At 45.2% G+C, this 24003-nt stretch overlaps 1 protein-coding gene across 1 annotated transcript in view; it reads left to right on the top strand.

Moving 5' to 3' along the window:
• RXFP1 (relaxin family peptide receptor 1) overlaps positions 1-24003 on the top strand; it is a 589706-nt gene that overhangs the window by 281536 nt on the left and 284167 nt on the right. The window contains exon 3 of the mRNA XM_063920473.1: positions 15591-15695. Within this exon, the coding sequence (XP_063776543.1) occupies positions 15591-15695 (105 nt within the window). The remainder of the gene's footprint in view (positions 1-15590; positions 15696-24003) is intronic.

Below are 24003 nucleotides of genomic sequence, written 5' to 3'. Positions count from 1 at the left end.
CATCCTCCATAAAAGACCACCAAAACTAATATTTAATACAGCTGTTCCCAAGCCTTCTTGAATCACAGCACCTTAGAGCAAAAGTTACAGAAATTCAGAAAAAAGTATTCCATTAAGTAAATTGTGCTTAGCTGTCATCCTTCGGTCCAGTTATGTGGGGGTGGACAGGGTACTGCTTTGTCCATATATTTTATGATTGGCAGCCACCAGCACTGTTTTTGCCTATCACATTGACCATAAATATTTTTATATGTTCATTGAAAACCAACCTATGACACCCTTTCAATTGCTCTTGCCATGGCACCCAGTGTGGGAACCACTGAGTTACTAAGTTGACAACCGCTGGCTTTTTAATTCTTCCTGCCCATCCGGCGCTGTCTGCCTTTATTTGGCAGATTAGGAGGAGCTTTTTCAAAGCTTGGAAAAAGAGAAAGTACCAACCAATAAGCTTCTAACTGTCATTTTATAGCTATATCCAAAGGAGATCCCTCTACTGCTATGTTCTCCCTATGAAACAGAATGGCTAACACCATCCTCGCCATTAGCTAAAGAGGCCCATTACTACTCGTTGAAAGTAATGGGGACTGTGGTCTGTAGTGCTAGTTTGCCTCTGCATTTCCTTAATTGATGGAATACCTAAATGATGGAGAAATAGTTATTTCTCCATGCTTCTAGTTTTCATATATAGACACATGAGTCCTATACCTTGTTACTTTGTGGCACCTACTTGGGACCTATTTATCAATCATTTATTTGCCTTAAAGCAGGGACATGCAGTGAGGTAAATGGCTGGGGAGGCACTGGCTAGTGCCAGAGCCAACTTTACACACGCATACTGTATATGAATCCAAGGGTTAATGTGGGCATTATGTACAATTTTGACTATAAAAATGGTTGGAATAACACAAAGAAGATATTTATAAGATCTTCTTTGTATTTCTCATATTATTTTTAATAAGCAAAGCAATGGAGTATATTAGAGTATGACAGGAGAGGCTGCCTCACCTGACAGCACTTCACTGAATTAAATCAACGTTTCCATGAACTCTGTCCACAAAGCCGCCTAACTGTCCAGGTTTTAAGGATATCCACTCTCGAGCACAAATGGGTAAATCCAAATGATTAAATTAACTATGTTTAAGTATAGATATCTTTAAAAGCAGAACTGTTTAGGGGACTTTGAGGAAGTGTTTGGGAAATATTTCCGTAAATCATGTGGGACTGAATGTGTAGGACAAATCTGGGTTACTTAACAATAGAACAGTTGGCTAAAGCCAGGAGAAGGTGAAGAGCAAATAGGGTAAGGCAGGAACAACGGGCGTTGGACTATTTTGACTGTATCACCAACGATAGTGGACCATAAGTACTGCACTGTGTCACCAACGCTACTGAGGTACTACGTCCATGCCGGACCGTACCCTTCCTACATCGCTCCTAAATAGAGCTGTAAACACTGCTCAGCAAATAATGATCATTTTTAAATCCCATGTGTGATTATTTTCATGTTTTTTCATATACTTGATTTGTTGTGTTACATTCAGCACTCACTGAATATATGGGCATGATTCCTTCCTGCTGCCTAACACCTAATGTCAACTTTCTGGCCACGTTGGCATTTCACCTGTCGATATTCTGAGAATGTTGACACATTACTTGACATAATTTCGACAATGTCAGCATCATTACTTTCTACATTGTGATGTTGACATTGATTGTTGACACTGTCGTTGTCGACCTTTTGACTCTAAATCAGGGTAAAATGATATGACATCTGTAGTCAGGCTGGCATATCACGGCAAGATGACAAGCAATTGTCATCTTGTATTGTGCTGGAATAATGTATAAGAAAACAGCCCAGGTGATGTGGAATAAGACTTGATGCCTGTGACACAATGATTGATGAAATAATCCTGTTAGTAAAAGGCATTTAGCACAGTTCATGAAAAAGAGCCCATCACCACAGTGTGCACTATAATCAAATGCAATTTCCTCAATCATGACATTGCTGACATATTAAAGCTAAAATAAAATCAGTACTTATAATAAAAACATCATGGCTAGCACTAGCAGCTTTCCCAATCATTCATAACAATGTTTACAGAAATACCTCTCTTGTTGCTTTGTAAGTTATTTGTATGAGACATTTCCGTGCTCACAGGTTGGTCCAGGTAAATGCCGGCCTCTATTATTCCAAACTGTAGGCTTCTCTGGCATCTGTACAAAAACACCTGATCTCTGGACAGTCGTGAGTGTATCAGTGTGTCCCGCCGTGAGCACACGTTTGTCTGCAGACTGCTCAGCTTGGCCAAATGCAGCTATATAAGCTAGAGATGAGCGGGTTCGGTTTCTCTGAATCCGAACCCGCCCGAACTTCATGGTTTTTTTCACGGGTCCGAGCAGACTCGGATCCTCCCGCCTTGCTCGGTTAACCCGAGCGCGCCCGAACGTCATCATGACGCTGTCGGATTCTCGCGAGACTCGGATTCTATATAAGGAGCCGCGCGTCGCCGCCATTTTCACACGTGCATTGAGATTGATAGTGAGAGGACGTGGCTGGCGTCCTCTCCATTTAGATTATAAGAGAGAGAGATTTACTGGAGCTTAGGACTAGGAGGAGTACTGTAGAAGTGTAGAGAGTGCAGAGAGTTTACTAGTGAGTGACCACCAGACAGTGCAGTTTATTTAATATATCCGTTCTCTGCCTGAAAAAAGCGATACACACAGTGACTCAGTCACATACCATATCTGTGTGCACTGCTCAGGCTCAGCCCAGTGTGCTGCATCATCTATATATATTATATATCTGTCTGACTGCTCAGCTCACACAGCTTATAATTGTGGGGGAGACTGGGGAGCACTGCAGTGCCAGTTATAGGTTATAGCAGGAGCCAGGAGTACATAATATTATATAGTGAGTGACCACCAGACAGTGCAGTTTATTTAATATATCCGTTCTCTGCCTGAAAAAAGCGATACACACAGTGACTCAGTCACATACCATATCTGTGTGCACTGCTCAGGCTCAGCCCAGTGTGCTGCATCATCTATATATATTATATATCTGTCTGACTGCTCAGCTCACACAGCTTATAATTGTGGGGGAGACTGGGGAGCACTGCAGTGCCAGTTATAGGTTATAGCAGGAGCCAGGAGTACATAATATTATATTAAAATTAAACAGTGCACACTTTTGCTGCAGGAGTGCCACTGCCAGTGTGACTGACCAGTGACCTGACCACACTGACCACCAGTATAGTTAGTAGTATACTTATATTGTGATTGCCTGAAAAAGTTAAACACTCGTCGTGTGACTTCACTTGTGTGTTGTTGTTTTTTTTATTCTATAAAAATAAAACTCATTCTGCTGACAGACAGTGTCCAGCAGGTCCGTCATTATATAATATATAATATATACCTGTCCGGCTGCAGTAGTGATATATATATATTTTTTATATCATTTATCATCCAGTCGCAGCAGACACAGTACGGTAGTTCACGGCTGTGGCTACCTCTGTGTCTCTGCACTCGGCAGGCAGTCCGTCCATAATTGTATACCACCTAACCGTGGTTTTTTTTCTTCTTTATACATACATACTACTACGACATCTCTTTATCAACCAGTCTATATTAGCAGCAGACACAGTACAGTACGGTAGTTCACGGCTGTGGCTACCTCTGTGTCTGCACTCGGCAGGCACTCCGTCCATAATTGTATACCACCTAACCGTGGTTTTTTTTTCTTTCTTCTTTATACATACATAGTTACATAGACATCTCTTTATCAACCAGTCTATATTAGCAGCAGACACAGTACAGTACGGTAGTTCACGGCTGTGGCTACCTCTGTGTCTGCACTCGGCAGGCAGTCCGTCCATAATTGTATACCACCTAACCGTGGATTTTTTTTCTTTCTTCTTTATACATACATAGTTACATAGACATCTCTTTATCAACCAGTCTATATTAGCAGCAGACACAGTACAGTACGGTAGTTCACGGCTGTGGCTACCTCTGTGTCTGCACTCGGCAGGCAGTCCGTCCATAATTGTATACCACCTAACCGTGGTTTTTTTTTCTTTCTTCTTTATACATACATAGTTACATAGACATCTCTTTATCAACCAGTCTATATTAGCAGCAGACACAGTACAGTATGGTAGTTCACGGCTGTGGCTACCTCTGTGTCTGCACTCGGCAGGCAGTCCGTCCATAATTGTATACCACCTAACCGTGGTTTTTTTTTCTTTCTTCTTTATACATACATAGTTACATAGACATCTCTTTATCAACCAGTCTATATTAGCAGCAGACACAGTACAGTACGGTAGTTCACGGCTGTGGCTACCTCTGTGTCTGCACTCGGCAGGCAGTCCGTCCATAATTGTATACCACCTAACCGTGGTTTTTTTTTCTTTCTTCTTTATACATACATAGTTACATAGACATCTCTTTATCAACCAGTCTATATTAGCAGCAGACACAGTACAGTACGGTAGTTCACGGCTGTGGCTACCTCTGTGTCTGCACTCGGCAGGCAGTCCGTCCATAATTGTATACCACCTAACCGTGGTTTTTTTTTCTTTCTTCTTTATACATACATAGTTACATAGACATCTCTTTATCAACCAGTCTATATTAGCAGCAGACACAGTACAGTACGGTAGTTCACGGCTGTGGCTACCTCTGTGTCTGCACTCGGCAGGCAGTCCATAATTGTATACTAGTATCCACCTCCATTGTTTACCTGAGGTGCCTTTTAGTTGTGCCTATTAAAATATGGAGAACAAAAATGTTGAGGTTCCAAAATTAGGGAAAGATCAAGATCCACTTCCACCTCGTGCTGAAGCTGCTGCCACTAGTCATGGCCGAGACGATGAAATGCCAGCAACGTCGTCTGCCAAGGCCGATGCCCAATGTCATAGTACAGAGCATGTCAAATCCAAAACACCAAATATCAGAAAAAAAAGGACTCCAAAACCTAAAATAAAATTGTCGGAGGAGAAGCGTAAACTTGCCAATATGCCATTTACGACACGGAGTGGCAAGGAACGGCTGAGGCCCTGGCCTATGTTCATGGCTAGTGGTTCAGCTTCACATGAGGATGGAAGCACTCAGCCTCTAGCTAGAAAAATGAAAAGACTCAAGCTGGCAAAAGCAGCACAGCAAAGAACTGTGCATTCTTCGAAATCCCAAATCCACAAGGAGAGTCCAATTGTGTCGGTTGCGATGCCTGACCTTCCCAACACTGGACGTGAAGAGCATGCGCCTTCCACCATTTGCACGCCCCCTGCAAGTGCTGGAAGGAGCACCCGCAGTCCAGTTCCTGATAGTCAGATTGAAGATGTCAGTGTTGAAGTACACCAGGATGAGGAGGATATGGGTGTTGCTGGCGCTGGGGAGGAAATTGACCAGGAGGATTCTGATGGTGAGGTGGTTTGTTTAAGTCAGGCACCCGGGGAGACATCTGTTGTCCGTGGGAGGAATATGGCCGTTGACATGCCAGGTGAAAATACCAAAAAAATCAGCTCTTCGGTGTGGAGGTATTTCACCAGAAATGTGGACAACAGGTGTCAAGCCGTGTGTTCCCTTTGTCAAGCTGTAATAAGTAGGGGTAAGGACGTTAACCACCTCGGAACATCCTCCCTTATACGTCACCTGCAGCGCATTCATAATAAGTCAGTGACAAGTTCAAAAAATTTGGGTGACAGCGGAAGCAGTCCACTGACCAGTAAATCCCTTCCTCTTGTAACCAAGCTCACGCAAACCACCCCACCAACTCCCTCAGTGTCAATTTCCTCCTTCCCCAGGAATGCCAATAGTCCTGCAGGCCATGTCACTGGCAATTCTGACGAGTCCTCTCCTGCCTGGGATTCCTCCGATGCATCCTTGCGTGTAACGCCTACTGCTGCTGGCGCTGCTGTTGTTGCCGCTGGGAGTCGATGGTCATCCCAGAGGGGAAGTCGTAAGCCCACTTGTACTACTTCCAGTAAGCAATTGACTGTTCAACAGTCCTTTGCGAGGAAGATGAAATATCACAGCAGTCATCCTACTGCAAAGCGGATAACTGAGGCCTTGGCATCCTGGGTGGTGAGAAACGTGGTTCCGGTATCCATCATTACTGCAGAGCCAACTAGAGACTTGTTGGAGGTACTGTGTCCCCGGTACCAAATACCATCTAGGTTCCATTTCTCTAGGCAGGCGATACCGAAAATGTACACAGACCTCAGAAAAAGAGTCACCAGTGTCCTAAAAAATGCAGCTGTACCCAATGTCCACTTAACCACGGACATGTGGACAAGTGGAGCAGGGCAGGGTCAGGACTATATGACTGTGACAGCCCACTGGGTAGATGTATGGACTCCCGCCGCAAGAACAGCAGCGGCGGCACCAGTAGCAGCATCTCGCAAACGCCAACTCTTTCCTAGGCAGGCTACGCTTTGTATCACCGGTTTCCAGAATACGCACACAGCTGAAAACCTCTTACGGCAACTGAGGAAGATCATCGCGGAATGGCTTACCCCAATTGGACTCTCCTGTGGATTTGTGGCTTCGGACAACGCCAGCAATATTGTGTGTGCATTAAATATGGGCAAATTCCAGCACGTCCCATGTTTTGCACATACCTTGAATTTGGTGGTGCAGAATTTTTTTAAAAACGACAGGGGCGTGCAAGAGATGCTGTCGGTGGCCAGAAGAATTGCGGGACACTTTCGGCGTACAGGCACCACGTACAGAAGACTGGAGCACCACCAAAAACTACTGAACCTGCCCTGCCATCATCTGAAGCAAGAAGTGGTAACGAGGTGGAATTCAACCCTCTATATGCTTCAGAGGTTGGAGGAGCAGCAAAAGGCCATTCAAGCCTATACAATTGAGCACGATATAGTAGGTGGAATGCACCTGTCTCAAGCGCAGTGGAGAATGATTTCAACGTTGTGCAAGGTTCTGATGCCCTTTGAACTTGCCACACGTGAAGTCAGTTCAGACACTGCCAGCCTGAGTCAGGTCATTCCCCTCATCAGGCTTTTGCAGAAGAAGCTGGAGACATTGAAGGAGGAGCTAACACGGAGCGATTCCGCTAGGCATGTGGGACTTGTGGATGGAGCCCTTAATTCGCTTAACAAGGATTCACGGGTGGTCAATCTGTTGAAATCAGAGCACTACATTTTGGCCACCGTGCTCGATCCTAGATTTAAAGCCTACCTTGGATCTCTCTTTCCGGCAGACACAAGTCTGCTGGGGTTGAAAGACCTGCTGGTGACAAAATTGTCAAGTCAAGCGGAACGCGACCTGTCAACATCTCCTCCTTCACATTCTCCCGCAACTGGGGGTGCGAGGAAAAGGCTCAGAATTCCGAGCCCACCCGCTGGCGGTGATGCAGGGCAGTCTGGAGCGACTGCTGATGCTGACATCTGGTCCGGACTGAAGGACCTGACAACGATTACGGACATGTCGTCTACTGTCACTGCATATGATTCTCTCAACATTGATAGAATGGTGGAGGATTATATGAGTGACCGCATCCAAGTAGGCACGTCACACAGTCCGTACTTATACTGGCAGGAAAAAGAGGCAATTTGGAGGCCCTTGCACAAACTGGCTTTATTCTACCTAAGTTGCCCTCCCACAAGTGTGTACTCCGAAAGAGTGTTTAGTGCCGCCGCTCACCTTGTCAGCAATCGGCGTACGAGGTTACATCCAGAAAATGTGGAGAAGATGATGTTCATTAAAATGAATTATAATCAATTCCTCCGCGGAGACATTGACCAGCAGCAATTGCCTCCACAAAGTACACAGGGAGCTGAGATGGTGGATTCCAGTGGGGACGAATTGATAATCTGTGAGGAGGGGGATGTACACGGTGATATATCGGAGGGTGATGATGAGGTGGACATCTTGCCTCTGTAGAGCCAGTTTGTGCAAGGAGAGATTAATTGCTTCTTTTTTGGGGGGGGTCCAAACCAACCCGTCATATCAGTCACAGTCGTGTGGCAGACCCTGTCACTGAAATGATGGGTTGGTTAAAGTGTGCATGTCCTGTTTTGTTTATACAACATAAGGGTGGGTGGGAGGGCCCAAGGACAATTCCATCTTGCACCTCTTTTTTCTTTTCTTTTTCTTTGCATCATGTGCTGATTGGGGAGGGTTTTTTGGAAGGGACATCCTGCGTGACACTGCAGTGCCACTCCTAAATGGGCCCGGTGTTTGTGTCGGCCACTAGGGTCACTAATCTTACTCACACAGTCAGCTACCTCATTGCGCCTCTTTTTTTCTTTGCGTCATGTGCTGTTTGGGGAGGGTTTTTTGGAAGGGACATCCTGCGTGACACTGCAGTGCCACTCCTAGATGGGCCCGGTGTTTGTGTCGGCCACTAGGGTCGCTAATCTTACTCACACAGCTACCTCATTGCGCCTCTTTTTTTCTTTGCGTCATGTGCTGTTTGGGGAGGGTTTTTTGGAAGGGACATCCTGCGTGACACTGCAGTGCCACTCCTAGATGGGCCCGGTGTTTGTGTCGGCCACTAGGGTCGCTAATCTTACTCACACAGCTACCTCATTGCGCCTCTTTTTTTCTTTGCGTCATGTGCTGTTTGGGGAGGGTTTTTTGGAAGGGCCATCCTGCGTGACACTGCAGTGCCACTCCTAGATGGGCCCGGTGTTTGTGTCGGCCACTAGGGTCGCTAATCTTACTCACACAGCTACCTCATTGCGCCTCTTTTTTTCTTTGCGTCATGTGCTGTTTGGGGAGGGTTTTTTGGAAGGGACATCCTGCGTGACACTGCAGTGCCACTCCTAGATGGGCCCGGTGTTTGTGTCGGCCACTAGGGTCGCTTATCTTACTCACACAGCGACCTCGGTGCAAATTTTAGGACTAAAAATAATATTGTGAGGTGTGAGGTATTCAGAATAGACTGAAAATGAGTGTAAATTATGGTTTTTGAGGTTAATAATACTTTGGGATCAAAATGACCCCCAAATTCTATGATTTAAGCTGTTTTTTAGTGTTTTTTGAAAAAAACACCCGAATCCAAAACACACCCGAATCCGACAAAAAAAATTCGGTGAGGTTTTGCCAAAATGCGTTCGAACCCAAAACACGGCCGCGGAACCGAACCCAAAACCAAAACACAAAACCCGAAAAATTTCAGGCGCTCATCTCTAATATAAGCCCAGGTCTGTCTGTTATCTCTTTTCATACATTCTGTTTGAATACAGTCCTGTTATTAGCTCTGATCTCCTTGACTTTAAATACTTGACTCTTTTTGTGTATGATTGTGTATCTCAGTACTGGCTGCTGCTTGTATTTACATTTAGGATGCCTATTATTTATCATCCCCCAAGAAGATATGAGGCAGTCTGTATTAAGCCTTGGAGAGAGATAAAGTGGAAGGAGATAAAGTACCAACCAATCAGTACCTAACTGCCATGTGTTTGAAAAATGACAGGTAGAAGCTGGTTGGTTGGTACTTTGTGGCAGATATATTATTGCGGCACAGATTGTGCTGCTATAGCACTTCCTGCTTCACCTCATTACCGAGGCAAAGCAGGAAGGTACATTGACAAGATGTATCATCATCATGTCTGTTGAAGAGCGCTGCCCGTCTGAGCACACAGTGCATCAGCATGGTGCCAATGCACTCTGTCTCCCTGCCCGGCCGGCTCCACTGTGCATGAGTGGGATCTCACGTGCAGCCTGGAGATGGCATCCACCACTTCCAAGGACATCGCTGTCCCTGCTGTGGAGATAGGTCATCGACACCTGCAGCTGTCAAAAGGGTCCGTGCCACTGATCAGTCATACATTGACCTGCATATCGGTGTGCTATATAAAAGATAGCTGTGCCGATAATGACAAGGGCGCTTCACTCAGCACACACTGCCACATTAATACATGGGGGAAGCGGTATCAATGCACATAACATGCACTGATACCACTTCCCCCCATAACGATGAATAACACACTTTATCGCTCTCCAAGCCTTAGTACATAGACCCCAAGGCTTAGCACATAGACCACTGAATTTTTTATTACCACATATTGTAGCAATAAAAATTATTTATGGGGCAGGGTATCAACATTTTCTTGCAGATACGCAGGTTTCCATAAGAGCCCAAAACTAAAGTGACAGCTAGTGTTATTACTTTACTTTTCTGTTTGGACATGGAGAGGAAACTTGGAGCTTTCAGATCCCTCAGTATAAAAATCTGTGTTAATGTAGTGTACAGACTATGGGGGTCATTCCGACCCGATCGCTCACTGCAGTTTGTCGCAGCGCAGCGATCGGGTTGGAACTGCGCATGTAGCAGCGCCGCAGTGCGCCGGTGCATGGCAGCTTTCGTTACCTAGCGGTCACCTCTGAGACAGAGGCGGACGCTAGGCGGGAGGGGGCTGAATGGCGATATTAAGCCGCCGTTTAGGGGGAGCGGTCCGGCCAACGCAGGCGTGGACAGTGCAGCTCCTGCGGCTGGCCGGGAGTTACTCCTCAAATACAAAGGCATCGCCTCTGTGCGATGCTTTTGTATTTGTGCGGGGGGCCGGCACTGACATGCGGGGCGGACTAACCCTGTGCTGGGCGTCCCCCCCGCATGTCTGAGTTAACGATCGTAAATTTAGCACAGCTACGATCAACTCGGAATGACCCCCTATAATGGATAGCACCATGTAAACATGGCAGTAGCTATTGGCAATTCCATAGTCCCCAGAGAAACCTGTGGACTAGTTTTGCAATTAAAAATAGAGGGAGATATCTGCTGCTGTACCTTCTTAATAATGGGATAGTTAATGCAGAAATCCTCTGAAAACAGGAAACATTTATCCTTTCTAAAGACTCATATGAATGGTTGTAGAACATTGAGCCTGAGCAATGCATCCTTAATAGCTGTTAAATAAAGATCATCGATCAGACTAGAAAATCCAGAACAGCACTCTGACACTTTCCTGGATGCTTTATTGGCCATGAATCCTGCTGCTTTTATTCATAGCATATTAAGTGTCGGGCTCAGTATTAGTATGTGCACTGACATCAAGTACACTATTATAGTAATTGACAATAAATAGATGATCACTGCACTTGTGGATACTTGTTACTTATATCACATATAATAAACAAAATATATTAGATTTTTTGTATAACCATTGGTCCTCAGAAATGAATAAGTATTAAGAATTAATATCAGGAAGGCCTGTATTTATATAATATCACATTTATTATGCAATCACAATCAGAAATATGCATCAAAAATATACATCAATAAACAACAATAAAATGTTCAAATTCCGCGCCGGCGCATGGCCACCCATCGCTGTGCAACGATCGCCTCTGCCTGATTGACAGGCAGAGGCGGTCGATGGGCGGGAGGGGGCAAAACGGTGGCATTTGGCCGCCGTTTCATGGGCGTGGTCCGGCTAACGCAGGCGTGGCCGGACCGTGCGGGGAGCGAAGAGTAGCTCCCGGCCAGCACGCTAAAGCTGCGCTGGCCGGAAGCTACTCTTGAAACCTTTGCACTTCTGCGGGGGGGTGGCACTGACATGCGGGGCGGACAAGCCCTGTGCTGGGCATCCCCCCGCATGTCTGAGTTCATGATCGTTGCTGTGCTAAATTTAGCACAGCTACGATCAACTCGGAATGACCCCCTTAGTGCCTAATTCAGAGTTGATTGCAGCAGTAAATTTGTTAGCAGTTGGACAAAACCATGTGCACTGCAGGGGAGTAAGATATAACATGTGCAGAGAGAGTTAGATTTGGGTGGGGTGTGTTCAAACTGAAATCTAAATTGCAGTGTAAAAATTAAGCAGCCAGTATTTACCCAGCACAGAAACAAAATAACCCACCCAAATCTAACTCTCTCTTCAAATGTTATATCTGCCACACCTGCAGTGCACATGGTTTTGCCCAACTGCTAACAAATTTGTTGCTGCGATCAACTCTGAATTACCCCCTGAGTCCAGCGGCAATATCTGTGTATCAGTGACGTGCGTTGGGGTGAGGCAGGTGAGGCAGAGCCTTTCCTGTCATACTAACGTTTGTGCCAGAGGTTTGACTATATAAAGTATATGAAAAATACAAAGAATATGTTTGAAATATCTTCTTTGCATTATTCTAATCATTTTTATAGTCAAAACTCTGGAGTAAAAAGTCTATGGCAGGGGAGGCAGTGCCTCACCTGACTATCTTTTCCGCACATCTCTGATCAAAACTCACCAAATTTCCAGGAGTTTATACTGCTACACCTGTGTATAATGCCCAGATGTACTCTTTGGCTCATATATTGCGTGTAAATCTGGCTCTGGTGCTAGCTAGTGCCTCCCAAGCCAATAAATAGCTGACTGCATGTCCCTGCTGTGTATAGAGCTGTGGTGGGCTCAATAGGTGGTAGGAGGAAGTCTGGAGGATAGTAATTGCTGCTCTGGTCAATGCGTTTTGTCCCACAATGCACTGGGACTTTCTCAAAACTGTGTAGCTGGGCAGCATTTCCTTCCTTTTAAACATGCTTGGTTAATCAGTAAATGAATTTCAGCTGGCTACTTGTATTTTAGAAACCCAATGCACACATATACTTCAGTCATACTTCCATAAAGTTGTTACACTTTCACATGAATATTTTAAATTCATTTAATTCAGTCATTATACAGGCCTTCCTTACATTAAATTACAAAATATTAATCCAATGGTGGAACAGCACATTTATGCCCCCAGTACCTCTGTCTCCTGTGAATAGATGCTGTGCGCACAGCATCTATTCAGCGTCTATGACAGGAGCCCTCCCCCACAGCGGGACACTGCAGCCCGCAAGTGGGATAGCGGGACAGTCCCATAAAGATGGGACTGTCCCGCGAAAATAGGGACAGTTGGGAGGTATGCAGCACCCATGCAGCACCCATGCCCCCATTACAGCACCAATGCGGCTGCCCTAATATCCAGAGTGACCAAAACCTGGAGTGTGGATTGCTACAGTACCTGTGGGCCCCATAGCAACATTTTGTAGGGGCCCCATCCCAATGTTTTTAAAAGCCTATAACAGTGCCTTAGTTCATTTCCTGAACCATAGTAGAGTCTGTTTAATGTTATGCCCCATAGTAGTGCCCTAGTTTCTTTTATGAATTGCAGTAGTGCTTAAGTTCACCCTATGTCACATTTCAGAGCTGCTAGTACACATAATGCCACACAGTACCCCCAATTCACATTATGATATATAGGGGGGTATTCAGTTGTTTTAAAAGTCAGTTGGGTGTCTGTTTTTCCTATCTAATAGACAGGAAAAAACAGACACCCAACCGACTTTTCAAACATTTGAGTATCTCCCATAGTGTTCCCCGTTTATATTGTGCCTCATTACAGTGTCCCGGTTCATATTATATAACATTAAAATGCCCTCCAGCTCATTTTATACCACACTACAATGAGCAGGTCCATGGGCATACCTAGATATACTGCAGGCCCCATGGAAAAAGTTTGAAAGGACCCCTATGTACTACCCAATGGTGAAAAATGTATATAACACATGTAACTTTGACAGGGAAGGTGGACCCCTCTCAGCTCTGGGCCTCATAGCAGCTGCACTGCCTGCACCGATGATAGCTACGCCCTTGGTATTAGTGCAGAGGGTCATAAAGCCTTTGTGAAGGGGTCATTTGTTGCAATAGGAATAAAAATGAGAATGATACTGTATATGTTCGGTATATAGGGTGTGACAATTGAGCTAGGACAAGGTAAGTGCAAGCTATAAGCATTTTATAGGATGGGCATTCCACCTATAGCTTTTCATAATTATATTCTGAGTGTATTCATTCTGTAATAAGTCATTATGAATTATATTTAGCGAATAACATTGTAACAGTACATCCAATACTCCGGTCATACAAGGTATAGGAGAGCATGACTCTCTGTAGTCATAAACTTTCTCATCATGGTCTAATTGGGACCAGGAGAGCCCAAGACAATTCTCAGAAGTGTATATAACACCTCCTTACTGTACATAGATTTATTGTCCCAAAATAGGATGTGAGACTAGCATATAGTACTAAAGGGGGGTACACATGGAGCGATAATCTAAGCACTCTGACTAGATTGCTTAGATTTTCAGCAAGATCGCTCCGTGTGTAGCCCCCACAGCGATAGCGATGCGCAGCCCCGCGCATCGCTATCGCTGGTGCTAGATTGGCCTGCCGTGCAGGCCAATAGCGGGTCGCTCACTTCACCCGCTGGACTTCATCACGCTGTGCTGAGCGGCGGGAGAGATGTGTGCTGAGCGGTTCGCTCAGCACACATCTCTCCTGCATCGGCCCGTCTATATGGACCTTTACACTGTAACATCACATCTCTATGTTATCTCTATACTGTATACGTATACACTCTTTTTGTAGACATATTCACAGAGTAAATATTCCTGATAAGCATCTTATTCAGCATATGCACATAAATAACTATTTTCTGTGCCTCTTTTCCCTGTGTACGTCTGGGGGATGATGCAGAGTTTTTGCAAAATGGGTGTAAATTACTGTAAACTATGCATCCACCTCTGCATTGACGACATTTATGCCAGATTTCCAACAAGGCATTTACTTCAATGTGTATATGCAGCTGGGGTGTGATATGGAAGGTCGACCACACTTAGGGCGACAGTGTCTAGGTCGACCACTATTGGTCAACAGTAACTAGGTCAACATGGTCTAGGTCGACAGGTCAAAAGGTCGACATGAGTTTTTTAATATTTTTTTGGTGTCGTTTTCGCCGTACAGTGACCGGGAACCCCAATTAGTGCACCGTGTTTGCTCGCCATGCTTCGGGCAAGGTTACCGTTCCCAATCGTAGTCCACATGGATCGTAAAGTATGAAAAAGTTCAAAAATAGAATTTAAAAAAACAAACTCCTGTCGACCTTTTGACATGTCGACCTAGAACATGTCAACCTAGAGACCCTGTCGACCTAGAAACTCTGTCGACCTAGTTACTGTCGACCAATAGTGGTCAACCTAGACACTGTCGACCTAGAGACTGTATACCATCCAGCTGACCTGCAGCAGGTGCAAAAGATCGGTCACCTAACAAGCATATACTGTATGCGTGTTCTGCTGGTTATTCCTTTACTGTACTTAGCCTATGTTAGAACACATGATCTATCCCACTTTTGCTTCTCCAGATTGCAGGTGGGCATAAGTGTCAAAAACACGCCAGTCTACGCCCACTTTCTGGACAGAGCAATTTCACATAAGAATTATTATGCACACTTTCCTATGTCCCACTCTGCATAAGTGCAAATCCAACCACCTCCGAATGAGACTCTTCGGGGTAAATTTAGAAAAGCTTCTAAAATAGAGAATTTGTGATGTTGCCCTTGCCCATAGCATCCAATCAGATGCTATCTTTTTCTAAATGTCAATAGAGCATCTGATTGGTTGCTATGGGCAACATCACCAATTCTCTGTTTTAGAAGCTTTTTTTACATATACCCCTTTATGTGTATTATTACCTCTCATCAGTTTACATTTGTATTATGCTTGGCTGATATTTCTTGAATTTTTTTTTTATTTTTTTTCTTGTTTTTTTTTTCTTTGAGCTTATTATCATAGTTTGCTTTTTCCTTACTTGCAGGAGACAACAATGGATGGTCTCAGCAGCTTGATAAACATTTTGAGAAACAAAATGAGAAGTTTGGGCTGAATATGTTTGATTCAGACATGAGGGCAGCGGAATGCTGTAAGTACAGTAGTACATAAATGTTTCAGCAAGTGACAAATACAAGTGGAATTACTGAAAATTACAGAATGTTCTTTCTTCCACAATACGTCTTTGAAAACACATGCTTATAGCTTAGATCAATGCCTGCATTATTTTATTGTATTCCTAAAATATGCTACATTATGTTTAAAAATAATACACTGGCCAGAAGGTGCCATGCTGCTAAAAAGTATGGGCCTAATTTAAACCTGATCATAGCAGCAAATTTGTTAGCAAATGGGCAAAACCATGTGCACTGCAGGGGGGGATATAACGTGCAGAGAGAGTTAGATTTGGGTGGGTTCAGGGGTGTCTTAAGAGGGGAGGGGGCATGTGTGCACACTCCGGGTGGGCCCCCTCCTCTTCACGGTGCCGTAGGCTCCGGAAATATACCGGAGTCTACTGCGCATGCACAGGTCTCCCGAAACATGGAGCCTGCCATGTTTTGAAGACAAAGTCAAACTGGCATGTGCGGCGGCCACTTTTGATGTTTTTTTTTGGCCGCGACGACGGCAGCTGCAGAGCCCAGCGCTGAACTTTGGAGAGTTGAGTATGAGTATGAAAATATAGGTGCAATGTGTGCAGGTGTGGGCCCCCCTGGACCCAGGGGCCTGTGTGCATCGCACACATTGCACCCATGATAGAAACGCCAGTGTATGGGTTATATTGTTTCTGTGCAGGGTAAATACTGGCTGCTTTATTTTTACACTGCAATTTAGATTTCAGTTTGAACACACCCCACCCAAATCTAACTCTATCTGCACATGTTATATCAGCCCCCCACCCCCACCCTGCAGTGCACATGGTTTTGCTCGTTTGCTAACAAACTTGCTGCTGCGATCATGTCAGGGAAAATTTGGGGAGTTGCAAAAGCCAGTTAGAGGAATTGAAGAGTTTTCTTAGGAGTGTATGAAACAGGTGACGGGGCACTGGTAAGAGGCGCAAAGTGTTGGTGTGAAACAATATTAAACTACTTAGTGCTACTGCGGAAGGACCCAGAAGTGAAAAGTGGAAGGAGGAAAAAGTGGTGGGGACTGCAAAGCATCAGAGTGAAAAAGTGGTGGCTGCAGTAACAGAGAGGGCATGGCTAAAGATACTCCACCAAAAGTGAAAGAAAAGTCCTTGGAATCAGGCAAAATATACCAGAGAGTGGTGGGGCCGCATTTGGGACATTCTGCTATCTCAACATAGTCCCATTGGGTCCAGGTAGCAAGAGCAAGCCATGGAGCACTTGGGCAATAAGGTGAAGGGGCTAGGGAACTAATGTTGACACTGTCTTTTTTATGTCTGTCTACCCCTAGCCATAACGGTAACTCTAACCCCAAGCCTGATACAACTGTTGGTATTCTGTCAATGTTGACATTTTTGAAGTGTCAACATTTATTATGTTGACATTTAAACCAAAATGTCGACCTTCTGGTGTCAACATCTTGAATGTCGAAATCATTAATGTCAGCATTGTCACTGTCAACTTCAAACTACATCCCACAAAACGTAGGTCTACAACAGCAAAAGATTATGCCTGGCAGTTCTGAATTTAAAGCTTCAATATTTTATTAAAACATTTTAAAATGCCATTTTATTCATGCTCGATACTTTATGGAAGATATCTTCTAATTTATAAAGTATGGTGAATGACAAAGTGGCTGTACATCTCAAAATAATCATCTGTCACACTCCCACTGCAATGGACTTTCTGTACAGGAATATATTACACCCACAGGGTATTGTTCTTCTACTTACTTTAAGTGATGCGACGCTGTGATCTCCTACAAGTAGCTGTGCACAAACTAAATGGATATCTAATGTAAGCAAATAAAATATTGACGTTCTAAAAGTAAAATCTGAAGTCATAGACTTATCTTCTTAATTATGCTGTTACTATAAATTGGGTGTGTTGCTGTCTAAATTCACTGTGTTTGTTTTACTTTAATCAGCTCATAAGACACAGATCAATTAACATGTGCAGAACTTTATTATTGTAATAATATATGTAATTTCAGAATAAGCAGATTCTGTGAGCAGTACATCTCATTCAGATGTAGACGGAGTTGCTGCGCATAGCACAAAGTACCACTTTGAGCATGTGCTAGAGACCTGTACATGTGCAGTACAAGTCTGCAATATAGGATGCATTAAGGCATCAGACTGCCAGTGATTGATAGTCTGATACCATTGGGGGGGGTGACAGTCTTTGTTTCCCAAAACAGAGGCATGTCGCCGCTGTTGTGGGGAAGGTTCGAGGGCAGAATCTCCATCGGAGGATGAAGATTTCCTGGCCTCTCTGTTGTATCTGCAATGATGGTGTCGCAGATGATTTGGTGATGCGTCCTGGGATGCATCACATCACTAATGTAAGCAGGAGGCGTGATGTCTCCTGCTTCATTACCATATAAATATTATCGTGGCTGCTTCCATGGAAGCAGTGATAGCAACTCCATCCACATCTGAATCAGGCCCACTGTGTATAATAATGTAATAATACAGCTTTGTTTAATCTCATTCATGACTTAAAGGCCAGTCCTGACGGGAGAGATGTGTGCTGAGCGATCTTAACACAGACCGCTCAGCACACATCTCTCTCCCCACTCAGCACAGTGCGATGAGTTGACGGGGGGGGGGGGGGGGGGGGCGCTTACTTCACACAGCGCTGAAGTGAGCTACCCGCTAGATTAAGCCTGCATGCTCAATCTAGCATCGAGGATAGCGATGCGCGGGACCGCGCAGCGCTATCGCAATCTAGTCAGATTGCTTAGATTTTAAACACTGATCTCTCCGTGTGTATCCCCCTTAAGGTAGCCTTAAGAAAGAGGAACATCGACTTTACTACATACAACAATTGTGTGTTTTACATGTCTTATTAACTTAGGCCCTCATTCCGAGTTGTTCGCTCGCAAGCTGCTTTTAGCAGCTTTGCACACGCTAAGCCGCCGCCTACTGGGAGTGGATCTTAGCTTCTCAAAATTGCGAACGAAAGATTCGCAATATTGCGAAAAGACTTCTCTGTGCAGTTTCTGAGTAGCTCGAGACTTACTCTGCCAGTGCGATCAGTTCAGTGCTTGTCGTTCCTGGTTTAACGTCACAAACGCACCCAGCGTTCGCCCAGACACTCCTCCGTTTCTCCAGCCACTCCCGCGTTTTTCCCAGAAACGGTAGCGTTTTTTCACACACACCCATAAAACGGCCAGTTTCCGCCCAGAAACACCCACTTCCTGTCAATCACATTACGATCACCAGAACGAAGAAAAAAACTCGTAATGCCGTGAGTAAAATACCTAACTGCATAGCAAATTTACTTGGCGCAGTCGCACTGCGGACATTGCGCATGCGCATTAGCGACTAATCGCTCCGTTGCGAAAAAAAAATAACGAACAAACAACTCGGAATGACCCCCATAATTTGATCATTTAGAAAATCAATAATTTAGGGACATTTTAAAAAAAGTTTTAAACAGTTATAACAAAAAACACCTTTCAGGAATATAAAGGCTGATGTACTGCAATGCTTATGCTGCCCATTCTGCTCCAATCTTAGCTGTTTTTATTTATAAGCTGCCAGCCCAGTCAGTCCAGTATAGTATTTACCATGCTGGTAAAGCTCAGAGAGTTTTGCACTCGGGGCTATTCAGTTTTTAGTAAATTTCTCCACACAGAAAACTCGCAGTTAATGCAAGTTAACCCATAGATTCTGCGTTAAGTCACAGAATCTGTGGGTTACCCCACTCGTTTAGTCCCAGGAGGTGCATTTAACCTGGATTTTTCCTTGTAGCTCCTGAGGCTTCAAGGAAAAATCTGCATTAAGGGCCTGATTCAGCATGGATTGCAAAAGCAAAATCTTTCTCTAATGGGCAAAACCATGTGCACTGCAGGTGGGGCAGATATAACATGTGCAAAGAGAGTTAGATTTGGGTGGGGTGTGTTCAAACTGAAATCCTAATTGTAGTGTAAAAATAAAGCAGACAGTATTTACCCTGCACAGAAACAAAATAACCCACCCAAATCTAACTCTCTCTGCACTCTGCTATATCTGCCACACCTGTAGTGCACATGGTTTTGCCCATTAGAGAAAGATTTTGCTTTTGCGATCCATGCTGAATCAGGCCCTAAGTGCGCCAACTGAGGCTTAACATGCAGGGTAGCAAGCCTTAACCACTTACCTAGCACAGTTGAATGGGATGCGACTGCAGCCAGCTAGGCTTTCACTGATGCGGTCACATCAAATGCATCCATGCCATCCATGTCCTTCTCCCACCTGTAAAAGAGGAAATCCAGGGGGTGTGGCCTAGCTGCTGCTGTGTGTGGAAGTGTCTAAACAGAGCTCTGGGATTTCGGGCACTTCTCTCCCTCCCTGCACACCCATCTCTGCTCCTTTCCGCTTGGTGTCCTCTTCCCCACTCCTGCTGCTGTGCGATGGCCGGTTGGTGAGGTCCGCGGGATCGGGGAGCTCTCCTGGAGGCTCCCGCAGTTTGCGGCCTACCTCCTGCCCTGAAGCCGGGGACTAAATTTTCAAGCCTACCCGGGCCGGACTTCCGGGACCAGGAAAAACAGGACGTGGCTCCGCCGGACGGCTCCTACCTCTCCCTGCAGGCTCCTGAAGGGTCTCTGGGGGCTCCCAGAGGCCGAGGACCCGTGGGCTCTTGTTCTTTCACTCCTGTGTGCCTGGGATCCACCTTTGTCTCCAGCTAGAAAGAAGACATTCACAGCCGGTGGCCATCTTGGATTTCCCAGTCTGTGCAGCTCTGCAGCTCTGTCCCCTTCTGAGGCTGAAACTGAACCCTGAGCTGGACCAGGACCAGTGTTATCTGGCTGGGGCTCTCCTCTAATCTTTACTACTGCATCTCCCCTGGGGTCTATATTACATTACATGGTGGTGCTGCCGATTTCTGCTGGAATCTCCTGTTCTGGATCTGTGAGTACCCCCTTGCTGGGATTTGTTGTGCCTCTCTCATATTTGTCTTCTCTCTCCAACCCTGCGAAGACCTCCTGCATGTAATACTGGCTGGATAGGGATATGATGTGATCTGTCCTCTCTACGCCTCTCCCGGGGTTCTCATGCATACATATTAGCTTTTGTTTGGAACCAGCATACTAATCTGCCTCCAGGGGCTGTGACGCATTGGCCTTTCAGTTTCATTCATCTATTCCTTCAACTGCAGCCCTCTAACGATGCCCCCTAAAAAAATTAAGGAAGCGCTCCCGCCTTCATCTCTTGCCGGGAACTCCATCCCCTCGAGTCAACCTGACCGTACTAAGGAGAGCTCTGGCCATTCCCTATCGGTCCCTGGGGTGGACTCTAATTCTACGGATCTTCTCACTGTCAAGACTCTGTGTCAAGTCCTTGCAGCTTTTAAATTTGAGCTCACTCAAGACCTCTCTCTCGCTATCCGTGAAGTTAAAGTGAAGTTATCTGCTTTAGGTGATCGTACAGACCATCTTGAACGTAAAATGGAGGACCTGGTGTCCTCGCATAATGACCTTATTTCGGCCCATGACCGACAACAAGCTGAGATAGAGTCGTATAAAGACAAAATGGCGGATGTAGAGGACAGGTCGCGGAGAAACCATATTAAAATCCGGGGTATCCCAGACTCGTGGCCAATTCGTAACTTCTGGACTATGCTATGCCCCTCTTCCGCAAACTGCTCCCTGGGGCGGACGACAGGGATCTTCTCATCGATCGCATTCACCGGCTTCCAAAACCGCGGTCGGTTTCCGCCTCCTACACTCGGTATACCCTCCTCTGTGTTCACTTCTTCACGACCAAGGAACGGATAATGCAAGCTGGTAGATCTGCGTCTGACTCGGATTCGCTTGGGGGTCTACAAATATTTCCTGACTTCTCGGCACTGACCATCTCTAAACGTAGAGCTCTGGCTCCTATCATGGAGGCACTACGTTCTCATGACATTAGATACAGATGGGGCTTCCCAGTGAAATTGGTGATCTCCCATGAGAATTCCTCCTACGTGGTTGCCACTCTGGACGCTGGGATTAAGCTGCTTAGCGACTGGGATGTTTCGGTCAAAGTGCCCTCTACTTTGAAACCTCGCCTGCCACTTACCCGTGAGTGGACTGCGACCTGACTGAGTACTCTATGTCCCAATTAATGTAGTTCCTTGTTGATCTTCATGTTTGGTAGGGGACAAAGTCCCCCCTATAATGCATACTGGATACGTGAGTTTATCTGTTATATATGTGTATGCTTTTGGTTCCTTCATTTGCTGTTTATATTACTATGTGTACCTGCATTTTCCTCTGATTCTATCTTGTTCATCTTTCTTTTTCTTATTACTGTACACATGAGGGTATCTCACTAGTCCCTTAAATTATTTGTTTATGTGCTTGTTGGTACCCTTATTGGTACTTGTAGTTTGACTATACGTTATTGCTCCAGGTATACATGTGCCTTTTGTACCCCGGGTGGTGATACTACCGCCACCTCCCCATACTTTTTCTACTGCATACCTTTCCCCCGCAGTAGCAATGCGGTCCCGATATATTGGGCCCTTTTGGTTTTTCCTGCCTGTCCTTTCCTCTTTTTTCCCTAGTTTGTCGTCCGTCCCAAACCCCCCCCCCCCCCCCGCCCCATTTGGGATGTCAACTGTTTTTGCGTTTTCTATATTTTAAATGGTACGAATATATTAATTGAATGTTGAAGGGTTGAACTCCCCCAATAAACGCAGGCTTGCCTTGTCCACTTTTCATAAACACAGAGCTGACATAGTTGCTTTGCAAGAAACACATTTTTCGTCAGCAGGTCCCCTGGCTCTGAAAGACCGGAGATACCCAGTTGGCTTCTTTGCAAATGGCCCCTTCAAGCGAAATGGAGTGGCTGTTCTTTTTCGGAGCTCTATTTCGTTTGAACTGCTGTCCCAGATAGCTGACAAGAATGGTAGTTTTCTCATTCTAGTTGGAAAATTGGAGGATAAAATGGTTACGATTGTGTCCCTCTACGCTCCCAATTCTAACCAAGTCCCGTTCCTTAGAAAAGTTTGCTCGACTATTGCGAGGGTACGTCAGGGTGCCCTGCTTATGTTGGGCGACTATAATTTAGTACTTGATCCTAAATTAGATAGATCTCCTCGATCTCCTTTCCAGATGTCTGCAGCTCCAGCTGGCCCATCACTAGCCTTCCGTAATTTGCTGGCAGAATATGACCTGTATGACTTGTGGAGAGTTCAGAACCCAACTTCGAGAGATTATATGTATTTCTCTCCAGTGCACAATTCCTATTCTCGCATAGATCTTATTCTTTGCGATAAGTGGACTTTGCAGCACTCAGCACAGGTGGATGTTCTACCTATTTCCTGGTCAGATCATGCTCCTCTCCTATGGTCTTGGAATTTTTGCCACCAATTTACTCCCCCTCGGCCGTGGCGCCTATCTGCCCACCTGCTGTCTGACCCTATATCTAAAAAAGCGATTGATGATTGCATCTCCCTCTATATGGAAACTAATTCTCCCTCTGATACTTCTACCACGACCTTCTGGTGTGCCCTTAAGGCTGTTGTGTGGGGCACTGCGATCCAAGCCGATGCTAGACTCAAACGACAAGCTATACAACAACAACAAGCCTTGGAATCTAAACTTAAGGACGTTGAACATAGGAATAAGCTCCACCCCTCTAGGGCCCTACGTAGGGAATTAAAGGATATCCGAGGTCAACTTCAGAAACTCCTTATGAGACGGACCCAGTTTGCTTTAAATAGGTTGAGACAGAAATTTTACCTGACTGGTAATAGGCCGGGGGAAATGCTGGCTAGCAAGCTCCGTGCTCTCCAGGCTCGTAATAGGATTAGACATCTGATCTCTCCTCAGGGTGGTAAAGTGTCCAATCCATATGACATAGCAAACCAATTCGCTAGATATTATACCAAGTTGTACAATCTTTCTTCTGATCCCTTTACTTTTCAACCTACTCCTGATTCTATACGATCCTTCCTAGCTGACGTCAAACTCCCCTCCATTTCGGCGGAACAACTCGAGGCATTAAATGCCCAGTGGACTCCCTCTGAGGTAGTTCAGGTAATGAAATCACTCCCGCATAATAAAGCCCCCGGTCCAGATGGCTTCATTAATGAATTTTACGTTTCTCTCTGTGACCAATTATCACCCACCCTGACCTCCTTGTATAACTCAGTCTCCTCTCTTGGTGCTTTCCCTACAGAAATGCTGGAGGCTCAAATTATCACTATACCCAAGCCAGATAAAAACCCAGCGCATTGCCAAAATTATAGGCCCATTGCACTATTGAATGGCGATATTAAAATTTTTGCCAAGCTTGTCGC

This window comes from Pseudophryne corroboree, chromosome 1 (genome assembly GCF_028390025.1).
Source record: "Pseudophryne corroboree isolate aPseCor3 chromosome 1, aPseCor3.hap2, whole genome shotgun sequence".
In the NCBI taxonomy this organism is placed as follows: Eukaryota; Metazoa; Chordata; class Amphibia; order Anura; family Myobatrachidae; genus Pseudophryne; species Pseudophryne corroboree.
The sequence above is the reverse complement of the archived record's forward strand: the minus strand, read 5'-3'. Positions and strand labels throughout refer to the sequence as shown.